Source organism: the organism of the source record quoted next, assembly GCF_019968955.1.
Source record: "MAG: Porospora cf. gigantea A chromosome Unknown PgA_NODE_902_length_9660_cov_339.113, whole genome shotgun sequence".
In the NCBI taxonomy this organism is placed as follows: domain Eukaryota; phylum Apicomplexa; class Conoidasida; order Eugregarinorida; family Porosporidae; genus Porospora; species Porospora cf. gigantea A.
In genome coordinates, this window is record NW_027151953.1 from 1 (window position 1) to 9,660 (window position 9,660).

Sequence of the window (9,660 nt, forward strand, 5' to 3'; positions counted from 1 at the left end):
TAAACGGCATCTCGTCCTTGAAGATCGTGGATGCCAGCGTTCTACCCGTAATGACCCGCATGAACCCATTATCCGAGCTGATCACATTGGGGTACTATGCTGGAGAGAAGATCTTGCAGGAAAATTGAGTGTTGAGTGAGCATTGAAAGTAATCTAACGCTTTTACATTACGTCTTGTCTGTTATCACACATAGTTGTTCATAAGGTCTCAACTTTCTATGTGACTGGCTGACTCCACATACGATACGCAACACGATAGACGGTTGACACAGCTGAACGCCTGGCCCCGAAAAATCACACGTCCAGCTACGCAGTCAACGACCCAAGGCACAAAAGGCTTGGTCATGCACATCCGGGTGGACATCATCACAGGCCTCAATGAAATAAACGGGATTTTGCAGTTTACAATGATGAGGAATGCGCTGATGAACGCGCCAATAGTCCTGCTTAAGGACGGAGCCGACACCTCGCAAGGCAGAGGCCAGATCGTGGCGAACATCAACGCCTGCCAGGCTGTCGCGGACATGCTTCGCACCACCCTTGGCCCTCGCGGCATGGACAAGATGATTGAGAACGCCCGCAAAGAGGCCACGATCACGAACGATGGGGCCACGGTCATGCATGAGCTGAACGTCGTCCATCCTGCAGCTCGTATGCTAGTTGATATCGCGCAGGCTCAAGATGAGGAGATTGGGGACGGAACCACGTCGGTAGTCCTCTTGGCCGCCGAGCTTCTGCAGGAAGCGAAGAGTCTTTTGGAGGAGGGAGTGCACCCCCTAATAATCGTGAAGGGCTACCAGTTCGCCTGCAAGCGTGCCTTGGAGTGTGTGAAGCGCATTCAGGTCGGACTGAGCGACGACACAATCGAAACCCGGAGGGACCTTCTCATTAAGTGCGCCCAAACAGCGATGAATTCCAAAATCGTTGCCAACAACAAAGACTTCTTCGGCGAACTCGTTGTGGATGCAGTCACGTATCTGGAGGAAGACCTCAACCAAGCGTATATCGGGTTGAAGAAGGTGTCTGGGGGAAGCCTAACTGATTCGTTCCTGGTCGACGGCGTGGCCTTCCCTAAAACCTTCAGCTACGCTGGTTTCCAACAGCAGCCCAAGAACTTCACCAACCCTCGTGTTCTTCTGTTGAACCTAGAACTCGAGCTCAAGGCAGAGAAAGAAAATGCGGAGGTCCGTATCGAAGGTCCTCAAGACTACCAGTCCATCATCGATGCGGAATGGAACCTCATCTACCAGAAGCTCCATGCCATCCATGACGCTGGAGTTCAAGTCGTTCTATCTAAGCAACCCATTGGAGACCTTGCCACCCAGTTCTTTGCAGATCGTGGAATGTTCTGCGCTGGCCGTGTAAATGAGGACGATCTCATGCGCACAGCCAAGGCGACAGGCGCCCAAATCCAGACAACAGTCCGGCAGCTCTCGCTGGATGTGCTGGGCACCTGTGGGGTGTTCGAAGAAAGGCAGATTGGCAACGAACGGTATAACATGTTCCGTGATTGCCCCCATACAGTCACTTCCACACTGGTTCTTCGTGGCGGGGCCACCCAGCTGCTTGATGAAGTCGAGAGGTCACTTCACGACGCGATCATGATCGTTCGTCGATCTATGAAGACGCACACTATTGTTGGCGGTGGCGGTGCGATCGAAATGCAGCTGTCAACGCACCTAAGGGACTTGTCCCACGGCATTGCCGGCAAGCAGCAAGTGGTGGTCAGCGCGTTCGCTAAGGCCATGGAAGTCATCCCACGCACTCTAGCCACGAATTCAGGCCTGGACACCACTGGCGTCCTCAACACATTGAGGATGATCCACCATGGACAAAGGAAGAATGGCGTATCTTGGGCGGGCGTTGACTGTATTAATGGCGGGACGTGCGACACCATGCAGCGGTTCATCTGGGAACCGGCTACCATGAAGATCAACGCATTTAGCAGCGCTACGGAGGCTGCTTGCGTGATTCTATCAGTTGACGAGGTGATCAAGAACCCCAAGTCCCACAAGGAACCCGACGGCCCGAATGCAGCCCAAGCCATGGCCGGGGGACCTGGCCGAGCAATGCGTTAGTTAGATTGTGATGCTATGTCGCCGAGAGGCTCTGTCGCACAACGTCTTGGTGTCGTGAAATCGCTGCCATCGGAGGATGTGAAGGAGGTAGACACCAGGCGGCCAGTGTCGTCTCTTGGAGGAACTGCTAGGAAGGGCTGCCGGCACAAGGGGCACGACTGTGCCGACTCGCTCTGCGCCCTGTTAAGCCACTCCGCTATGCAGTGCTGATGGAAGCAGTGTCCGCACTTGCCGTAGGAGGGAGGGCAGAGTTCGCCAGGTGCTGTGCACCGAGGACAAGGCGTTTCGAAAGGCTCGGTGCAGATTCCGCAGTACTCGTCTACATCACTCCATCTCCAGGCACCAATGGCTCTCAGGTCACCGAAGGTCACGGTAACGGGCTTGCTGTCCACGACGCTTGTCAGCCGTAGAATCATATATCTGTCACACACACATTTAGACCAATGAAGTACATCTCGTGCAGATTTATGAACCAGCGAAGTGGCCTCGAAATACTGCACCATGAAGTTGGCACTCTGGTGCTCTACCTGGGTGTGGGTCGTCCAGGCCGCGAGACGAAAGGCGCCTCCGCCAACATATCTGGATGAACAGCTCGAGCCCGAGTTTCGTTCTGGAACTCAGCCCCCTACGGGACAGGATCTGCAAGCTATTGTGGATGCCCTCCCAGAGGAATTTCGTTCACTTCCTGCTGATGAACAGGCACTAGCCGAGGTTAGCCAGGACTTGGCGAATGCCAGGAAGATAGCGCGGTTTCTGAACACGATGCAAACAGGGGACTACCGCCGAAATCCAGTTGATAAGCGTGATGAAAAAGAGCCTTCAGAGAGCGATAACCTGTTGAAGGTGGTTCGAAATATCGCTTCTGGTGTCAGCAGTGTAAAGGAAATGCTGCAAGTAGCGTTGAATGGCGACGAGGACGATCAATGGAGCGACTACGAGCTCGTCGACCCCGACCCCGACATTCCTGAAGAGGTCGAGTCACCCACTCCGGAGAACGCCGTCGACCTGGATCTGTTGCTGGAGGAAATGTTCGACGACGATGAGGACGACCTCTACGACGACATAGATGTGGAACGTAGAGGGCTGCGGGTGGCAGCGGGCACTCGCAAAGCGCAGTGACCTTCTTTGAGCGAACATCAACGGCCGAAATCTAATCATATCAGAATTACTAATGGGCTGTTGCGAAAGCGCTGTAGACAAACCAGTAGTGGTGGAACGAGAAGCCACCCATGAGGTGAGGTGACGTTTATATGATACTAGGTGTCCCTTCCTGCGCCGGAGCCCGACAAGCCATCAGATCTCAGCACCACCATGCCTCCAGGGAGTGCCCTTAGCGTGAGCGGAGAACCTGTGGACGTGCCTGCCGTACCAGCCGTGGTCGAGGCGGCGACCACGGTGCCATCAACGGCGCCTGCAGCGGCGACCACGGTGCCATCAACGGCGCCTGCAGCGGCCGAATCTGGCGAGCCCGTCGCAGAGGTCGAGATGACAGAACAGGCGCGAGCGGAAAACTTACTCAAACAGGGCTTTGCAGAGGGTGAAGGCGGCTTTCTACTGTTCAGTCGCGCAGATCAAGGTCGGCTAGACATATGCTGGAGTCGCAAAGGGGCGCAGGTAAGACTTGTAAGGCACCACAACCAGAACGTCATCATCGCAGGGCGACTATTGGACCCTAGCACAGTCCCGGCCCATAAGTTTCGTGGATCAGGCCGGTCTCTTATTAAAAACCGCTGCCTGGCGGATCCCGCCCAATTTCGTTTTGGCATTTGTGAGTACGTGAAGACAGCCAGGCGGTTTGGGCTGGAAATCGAGATGGGCGACGACACACTGGGAACTGAGGACATCTCTGTGTGGCTTTGTCACGCAGAAAGAGGACTGGTGCGTTTGAAAACCGGTGCACGGGAAAACTTAGACTCGGTCCTGGCAGTCAGCGTAGTACCCAGCAGCAAAGACGTGAGCTCTTTGTATGTGCAACACAGATCTACAAAGAGGGCACGGAACTACCAGCCGGCAAATTCAAGGAGGCTGGTATATTAAATGGCGCAGCGCTCGATATTTAGCGCTCTTCAAAGGTTCTCAAGCGTGTCCACGAACCACTGATCGTTCGGGGTTTGAACCTTGCGTTTTGCCTTCACCAACTCATCCCTGGCTTTGAATATGTTTCGGGCTTTCTGAGGGGAGACGACGTCCTCGGGTATAATCTCGTGGGGAGTGTCCAAGGCTGGTGCATGTTTGTCCAGTCCTTGAAGGCGTCCAGTTATCTTCAGTTGGCCCTGCCAAAACGGCACGTTCTCGGCCGATGCACTGCGTTACTGATCAGATCGTTGACTTACGCTCGGTTGGGTTCCTTCTCCTGCTGGAGCAGCTTCTCTATTCGACCAGTCTTCTTCAATTGCACGGACTTCAGCTGTTTCTTGAACTTCTCTTCGGCCTCCAACTTCAGCTGCTGGTTGAGAAGATCGTAATCCGTTTCAGTAGGCAACACAACATCTCCCCTCTTGGGGCAGAGCCGAGAGCTAGGTAGACGGCGAATCGACCTCTGACGCTCGATCTGCTTTAAGACCGTCTTCCTTTCGGAATTGAGTCGTTCTAGCGCCTTTTTCCTGTGCAGTTCCATGCCAACAAGCCAGTCGGGAACGCATGCACCTCGCGGCACCACGAGCTGCTTAGTCTTATGGTCTGTTGTAGGAGGAATGTACGGAGTACCCGAGGCTCCAAGCCAGAAAAGCCTCGTGTCCTTTGCGTGGTGGCACGGTGCTGAGGCTGAGCGTGAATATCGTACGAAGTCGTCCAGGGTAGCTTCGCGTGTGTAGCCTGGTGTTTGCAAGGTCTCAGTGAAGATGGCCTTGGTTGCCTGATCCCACTTCACCCGCTTTTGCATACGAGCAATATTCTTTCGCACCTCGGCTTCGCGTGTCTGGTGTCTGAATCGCAGCCGGCGGAACTCGTGGGTCGCGGCTATCGCTGGGTTGAATCCCTCAGCTGGATACGCAGCCCTGGGGGAAGAGAGATGCCAATCCCAAGACAGGACAGCTGAGGTGTCCACGGTGATAACTCGGGAGCCACGAGGGAACCGAATCGCTTCGGTGGACACGCACGGGATCGGGGCTTTGTCGGCCACGGAAAGCGACAGCGACGGGCTGCCCAACTCTGGCATCTGTGGTTCTACGACAGCCGTCGTACGTCCCAAGGGCGGGGCTGCAATGGTTTTACCCATTTCGACCGATGGCGCGACTTCCTCGGGGGTAGCGGAGTGCGTTGGGGAGTCGTCATAGTGCACTGGGGTCTCAAGCACAGCAGCGTGCTCCATAGGAGAAACCTGCTCAATGGACGTTGCAATAGGCGTGAAAGTCGCCAGGGAAACAGACTCCTCTTGAGCCCAGGCCTCGGTCGACCTCCCCAAGTTGGTAGAGCTCGCCATGGGTGTGGAATCTTCTACGCGAATAGACGCAGCCATCGGCGTGGATGCTGCCATCGGTGTCGATGCTGCCATCGGTGTCGATGCTGCCATCGGTGTCGATGCTGCCATCGGTGTCGATGCTGCCATCGGTGTCGATGCTGCCATCGGTGTCGATGCTGCCATCGGTGTGGATACTGCCATCGGCGTGGATGCCGCCATCGGCGTGGATGCCGCCATCGGCGTGGATGCCGCCATCGGCGTGGATGCCTCCACGGGGGCGGAAGTAGCCATGGGCGTGGAAGTCCTCGTTAGCGTCACATCCTCAAGCCAAGCCTCCTCCGACACATCTGTGTCCTGCACGGACGCCTCGTCATGTTGGAGTGCCTCGCGCTGGGCGTCTTCGAAGTCGCTCACGTCGACAACAACTGGGGGACTGGCGTCATCGGCTTCGAATAACAAATGTTCGTCGAACGTACTACTTCGCTTCAGTGTGGAGGTCCCAGAGTCCTCGCTGGCGTCCTCCTCCCCTTCTGCGCCATTCATCACCCGGTGTGTGAACTCGAAATCGAACGAGTCGTAACTGGACGAAGCGGAGTCCAGTGACGTGGATTGCTCATCCAGAAGAAGAAGCCCGCTCGCGTCTAGATGCGAGTTTTTCTCTACACACATGGGCATTATGGTGTCAAAAGATGCCACAATATCGTCGATGACCGGAATGTGAGGACATTGAATGGACTGAATCTCCAAGAACAGAAAGTCGTTCCGGTCTAGGAGGAGCATTCCAACGTGAGCCAGGTCAGTGTTTGCATCGATTTCAGCCGCTTTTTCTTCTTCGCCAGTGGCGGGACTTGCGGCCGCTTGCGCTTTAGGGGGGGCTCGATATAGATTGGGATCAAAGTTGAGATCGGGCAGGTCCTGACGGCGCATCAGTACCGATGCCTGGTTGGCAGCCTTTGAACTGTGTAACCAAGGAGCGCATAGCTCACACTTTGGGTGGTTTTGGGTTTGATTTTCGATTCCATATAGGTCCGAACACACCCTTGCCTTTGTCAGTCTGAGCCCCCACAGTACCACCTAGTTCTGTGATCAAATAATTGACATCTCACTCCTGGCAGTCGACCAGCCTGACTGAATCCACCCTTGCTTCTTCGAAGTGTCACTCATTAAGTAAAATACGTAGAATTCACAACCCCACCATCAGCGCATTCATAGATAAAGGAGACCTAGGAGCATCACGGCGAGTGTCAGAGGCACCGCACTCATCACCAGACGCTCGCTCAAGTGTGGGGCCTCCATAGTCGAACTCCGTGATGCCAGCAAGGCCAGACGAAATCTGATGGTTCCATTGGGTCCGCTCTCGAACCCCCACCAACGACTAACCACCAGCGTCATCAAAAACAGCAGTCCAACGAGCAGATGTGCAGCGAAAAGTTTTCTCCGCAAGCTTGGCCTCGGTTTCAACACTCCAGTCACGCGAAAAGGAGGCAAATCGCTGTCGTCGTCAGTCAAAAGGACTTCGAGATCCTCACTCGACTCTGACTCGGTCTCTGGGGAGATTTTCGCTCGAACTTCAGTGTCTTCTTCTTGTCGCCGGTGCTTTATGCCCCAAGGTTCTTTATGGATGTGGCCGTAGCTGATGTCCTCCATCAGAGAGATCCAGAGATATCGTGCAATTTCGGTAGGTCTCCATGCCTGAACTTGAGGACCTTATAGAACGTTTTGGGGGTCGTAAAAGCCGAAGCTCAACAGTAGGCACGGCTGACGGGCCGCCTCCCCGCCAGCCTACGACTGCAACTAAGATTTCGTCAGTTCCCGACAGAACACCTGGACCACGACAGCCTCAACATTTCTCTCACTCGCCAGTTCCACGGCTTCCACTAACCACCAGACTGCCTTCCAGGCAACCTGTGGATTCCGGTGTTCAATGCCGGCAGACCGAACGGAGGCATACAGAGTCTGGAACCGTTGTCCACAGGCCTCTGGGACGTGAACCCCGCGCTGTCAGCAGTCGTGATCACGGTCACATTCCAGCAAGCAATGCGTCTATATTTGGCCAACGTAAAGTGCCGGCGGAGTACCAAACCACGTTCTCCTCCAAGCCGTCAGAGGCTAGTGACGCTATTTCCTCCCACCGGCGCACGAGGAGGAACACGAACACACTGGTGTTTGATGAATCCGACTACACCCCGCAGCCCGACACGCACGCATCCTACCGAAAGATTACGAGCGAGTCGATGGCCTCTGATGCGGAGGATTTTGTAGGGAGTGTGAAGGCGCTAGACAAGGTACCTGCCGCGTGCCCTACACCCTTCATTTCAAGAACGAAGCAACCGAACGTGGTCTGTCTGCAGGACCGCCCAGAAATCACTCCACGGACTCAGAGGTTGCTGGAAGAACAGTTAACAAAGATGGCGCATCAGCTCGAGATGGTTCAGGAAGCCGAAATTGATCGTCGGGTTGCGCAATCGATCGCAGCGGAAAGAGCAGCAGCGGATGAGGAGCGATATTTAATAAGGGATGACGCGCACCTAGCGGCAGGCGAGTGGGGGCAGGTACTCGCCATGAAGAGGGCGAAGTTACACACCGCATTCAAGGACCGGGAGAAGGAGTTTCTCGAGCAGCACAGGCAAAATGAGGAAGGCCTTCGTCAAGCCAACTCGTCGTTGAGATCCGAGTTGCTGGATGTCAGTCGTCAAATCTCTCGCCTTCAGGCCGACATGACAAAAAAAAGTGAGCAGATCGCTAAGAAAGAGCAGCACATCGTGGAGCTACACAAACGACTCCACGAAGAAAAGTCCAAGGTGTCACAGCTAACCAAGGCAGCGGTACAACATAGCAACGAAACCGTCAGACTAATGCGAACTGTCGAGTATCTGAAGAACAGAAGCAAGCAAGACAGCCGACTCTCTCAGGCTGCCGAGCAACGCATGAAGGAGATGAAGGACAAGGTGGACGAGCAATTCACCGTTCTCACCGCTAAGTACGAGACGGCCATGAGGCGCAACGAGCAGGAGACCGAAACCTTTAGGAACCACTTTGTCAACCGCCTCTGCGACTCGCTCGGTGTGAGGGTGCCTGCGGACGCTTCTGTCTCTGCGACAGCTGACACTGCGGAGATCGCATCATTAGTCAAACGGCAAGTTGTGTCGAGGATAATGCGGAAGCAGGAGCAGGCGTTGCAGCAACGAGTGCAGGAAGAGCTAGACAAGAATCACACGGTAATCCAGGCCACCGCGGATGCGGAAGTTCGTCGGCGGCTGCAGGAACTGAAAGCCACCAGAGTGGTGAAAACTGTCCTCCCTGGTGATCTGGTCCGGCTGAAGGCCCAGATCGAAGCGGAGGTCCGTGAACGTATACGAGGGGAAATCAAGGCGCGCTTGCTACACGTGGACGTACTGGGTCTCCTAAACTCTGCGGAATCCGAATCGAACCCAGAAGGGATCGCGGAAGTTCTCTTTGGGGGAGGCTTGACTGACAGATCCGTTGAACCAGCGGAGGGGAAGCCCCAACCAAGGGTCAGCACGCTGAGTGCAGCGGCAGCTCGTCGGTCAAAGGGAGAGCAGTTGGCAGTCCAGTCAACGCCTTCGGCTCCGCCACCCAAACCCAGCATCCTGGAACTTCTCCCTCCAGGCCAGCGCGTGCCTAGCTCGAATCTCGCCCTGTTCAACCACAAGTTGACAGTGAGGACTATCCGCGCTCGGGAGGACACCCTGGAGCGGGGACGACCGTTCCAGACGCAAACAGAGAGCGGCGGATTCAAAGCTGTGACGGCTATCCACCCTGGAGGAGCGCCGGCCACCCAATCCCGCAGTCGGGCAGTCCCTCAGAGGCCGGGACTGCTGGTGCCCCTCTGCGTCCATAATATTGCCCGCGCTAAAGGCGTAAAACGTGTTAGAAGACGCAGGGCAGGCAAACTGGACATCGTCAAGTTGCAGGAGCTGTCCGTGGTTGGGACTCCAGGTTTCATGCTGGACGAGGGCGAGCCCGCGGCTGTACCTTCGATTTCGGTTGTGGAAACACAGCGATGTGTCCAGCCTACAGCCGAAACGGCGGTTAAGGCTGAGGCACCACCTCTGGGCGTAATAAAGAGCAAGGGGCGTCCTCCCGGTCCACCTCCAAGATCTACAAAGTGGCCCCGAAGCAAGGGAAAGCCCCCAGGTCCCCCTCCCAAATCGGTGAAGT

The 9,660-nt window shown here is 55.5% G+C and overlaps 6 protein-coding genes across 9 annotated transcripts; 4 read left to right on the forward strand and 2 right to left on the reverse strand.

The window, feature by feature from the left end:
- Positions 1 to 344: 344 nt before the first annotated feature.
- Positions 345 to 2,078, forward strand: KVP18_002187 (uncharacterized protein; the record flags this gene model as incomplete). Its single annotated transcript, XM_067952890.1, has 1 exon — positions 345 to 2,078. The coding sequence occupies one exon, from the start codon at positions 345 to 347 to the stop codon at positions 2,076 to 2,078; it is 1,734 nt and encodes a 577-aa protein (XP_067805855.1).
- Positions 2,079 to 2,579: 501 nt separating this feature from the next.
- On the forward strand, positions 2,580 to 3,197 carry KVP18_002184 (uncharacterized protein; the record flags this gene model as incomplete). Its single annotated transcript, XM_067952886.1, has 1 exon — positions 2,580 to 3,197. The coding sequence occupies one exon, from the start codon at positions 2,580 to 2,582 to the stop codon at positions 3,195 to 3,197; it is 618 nt and encodes a 205-aa protein (XP_067805851.1).
- Positions 3,198 to 3,249: 52 nt separating this feature from the next.
- On the forward strand, positions 3,250 to 4,138 carry KVP18_002188 (uncharacterized protein; the record flags this gene model as incomplete). 2 transcript variants are annotated; one of them, XM_067952891.1, is made up of 4 exons in its annotated part: positions 3,250 to 3,312; positions 3,339 to 3,692; positions 3,720 to 4,031; positions 4,058 to 4,138. In XM_067952891.1, the coding sequence occupies 4 exons, from the start codon at positions 3,250 to 3,252 to the stop codon at positions 4,136 to 4,138; spliced, it is 810 nt and encodes a 269-aa protein (XP_067805856.1). The 2 variants fall into 2 exon arrangements, with proteins under 2 accessions (XP_067805856.1, XP_067805857.1); XM_067952892.1 differs by lacking the exon at positions 3,250 to 3,312 and having other exon boundaries at positions 3,390 to 4,115.
- A 6-nt stretch (positions 4,139 to 4,144) lies between these two features.
- On the reverse strand, positions 4,145 to 6,642 carry KVP18_002186 (uncharacterized protein; the record flags this gene model as incomplete). Of its 2 annotated transcripts, XM_067952889.1 has the most annotated exons (4): positions 4,145 to 4,382; positions 4,412 to 6,436; positions 6,465 to 6,558; positions 6,585 to 6,642. In XM_067952889.1, the coding sequence occupies 4 exons, from the start codon at positions 6,640 to 6,642 to the stop codon at positions 4,145 to 4,147; spliced, it is 2,415 nt and encodes an 804-aa protein (XP_067805854.1). The 2 variants fall into 2 exon arrangements, with proteins under 2 accessions (XP_067805854.1, XP_067805853.1); XM_067952888.1 differs by lacking the exons at positions 6,465 to 6,558; positions 6,585 to 6,642 and having other exon boundaries at positions 4,412 to 6,405.
- Positions 6,643 to 6,684: 42 nt separating this feature from the next.
- On the reverse strand, positions 6,685 to 7,125 carry KVP18_002185 (uncharacterized protein; the record flags this gene model as incomplete). Its single annotated transcript, XM_067952887.1, has 1 exon — positions 6,685 to 7,125. One exon carries the CDS (start codon positions 7,123 to 7,125, stop codon positions 6,685 to 6,687), a length of 441 nt encoding a protein of 146 aa, XP_067805852.1.
- A 587-nt stretch (positions 7,126 to 7,712) lies between these two features.
- On the forward strand, positions 7,713 to 9,660 carry KVP18_002183 (uncharacterized protein; the record flags this gene model as incomplete). Of its 2 annotated transcripts, none has more annotated exons than XM_067952885.1 (1): positions 7,713 to 9,660. In XM_067952885.1, a coding segment is annotated over one exon (1,948 nt), but the record flags the coding sequence as incomplete, so codon positions are not given. The 2 variants fall into 2 exon arrangements, with proteins under 2 accessions (XP_067805850.1, XP_067805849.1); XM_067952884.1 differs by having other exon boundaries at positions 7,713 to 9,653.